Here is a 1507-nt window from a genome sequence, read left to right as displayed (position 1 = left end):
ATGTTCTTCAGTAAAAATGTGAGTCAACAGAAGAAAGAGGAAGTGAGTCAGAGTCTTGGCACAATTCAGGTTGCAACTCAAGTAAAATATCTGGGGCTCCCTATGGTTATAACAAGATCTAAAGAGCAAGTCTTTGGCTATATGAATGACAGCATCAGGAATAGAATGAACAGCTCGAAGAACAAATTGCTCAGTCAAGGTGGGAAGGAAGTCTTATTGAAGGCAATATCCATGGTTATGCCTGTCTATACAATGTCAGGCAATAAGCTGTCAAACAAGCTTTGTAAAGAAGTGACCTCCATGTTTGCCAACTACTGGTGGGGAGAAGCTGAAGGAAAAAATAAAATGCACTGGTGTTCATGGTGGAAACTGGCAAAGGAGAAAAGAGTGGGAGGATTGGGTTTCAAGGATCTACAGAACTTTAACAAAGTTTTGCTGGCAAAACAGGTATGGAGGCTGATCTCCAAACCAAATCTTTTAGTCAGTAAAGTTTTGAAGGCAAAGCATTTCTATAGAGACTCAATTTTTAAGTGCAAAATACCTAAGAATGTTTCCTAAATTTGGCAAAGTTTGATGGATGTCAGGGAGTTTGTGACAAATGGAACTAGGAAGAAGATTGGTAATGGCAACGCTACCAACATATGGGAAAATAACTGGATCCCTGGGAACAAGGATGGCAAAGTCACCTCTAGGAAACCGCAGCATAGCAACATGATGAAAGTGGATGAGCTTATTAGTGGCTACAGATGGCAAAGACCATTAATTCTAAGGACTTTCAACCAGAAGGATGCAGAGAAAATCATGGACATTCCTATCAGTATCTCAGGGAGAGAAGATAGCAATTACTGGTTACACAGCGGAAATGGTAGCTACACTATCAAATCAGGATACAAGGAATTGTGTAGAGGGACAACTAAGAAAGAGGGGAGAAGAGGAAATGAGGAAGAAACGAGTTTAGCTAAATCCAGCAGGAGAATCTGGAAGAATTTGTGGAAGCTAAATATTAAAGTAAGCTAAAGCACTTCATCTGGAGGTGTATAAATGGAGTATTACCAATCAATGGGCTAATATATAGAAGAACACATAAAGGTGACCCAATCTGTGAAGGATGTGGAGAGCAAGAAGAATCTATTGAACATGTGTTCGTTCACTGTAGAAGAGCTCAAGAGGTGTGGAAAATGGCGCCAATACAATGGGATGGAATAACAGAACAGACATGGAACTTTTTGGCTTGGTGGAATGCTATTATGAAAGCCACAAGTAGGAGAAATGGCATGGATCATGTAGAGCTAACAGTAAGCATTCTTTGGCAAATATGAAAAACTAGAAATGATTGGAAGTTCAATGCCAAACAAAGACGCCCATAGAAAGCTGTTCAAAAGGCTCAACAAGAATAGTAGGAGCAGGGAGCAGCTCAGAGAAAGGAGAGAACCAACATTGATGATGGTGGGAGAGATAAAGAGGAAGTAGTTGCAAAGGAAGAAGGAAGTGATGAAATCCAAATCAG

At 40.2% G+C, this 1507-nt stretch overlaps 1 protein-coding gene across 1 annotated transcript; it reads left to right on the top strand.

The window, feature by feature from the left end:
* LOC113695175 (uncharacterized mitochondrial protein AtMg00310-like) lies at window positions 1-558 on the top strand. The gene has a single exon (XM_027214182.1). The coding sequence runs from the start codon at window positions 1-3 to the stop codon at window positions 556-558; it is 558 nt and encodes a 185-aa protein (XP_027069983.1).
* The last annotated feature ends 949 nt before the right edge of the window (window positions 559-1507 follow it).

The sequence above is a fragment of the Coffea arabica genome, chromosome 1e (genome assembly GCF_036785885.1).
Source record: "Coffea arabica cultivar ET-39 chromosome 1e, Coffea Arabica ET-39 HiFi, whole genome shotgun sequence".
Lineage (NCBI taxonomy): Eukaryota > Viridiplantae > Streptophyta > Magnoliopsida > Gentianales > Rubiaceae > Coffea > Coffea arabica.
Note: the sequence above shows the minus strand (reverse complement) of the source record. Positions and strands in the feature narration are given on the sequence as shown.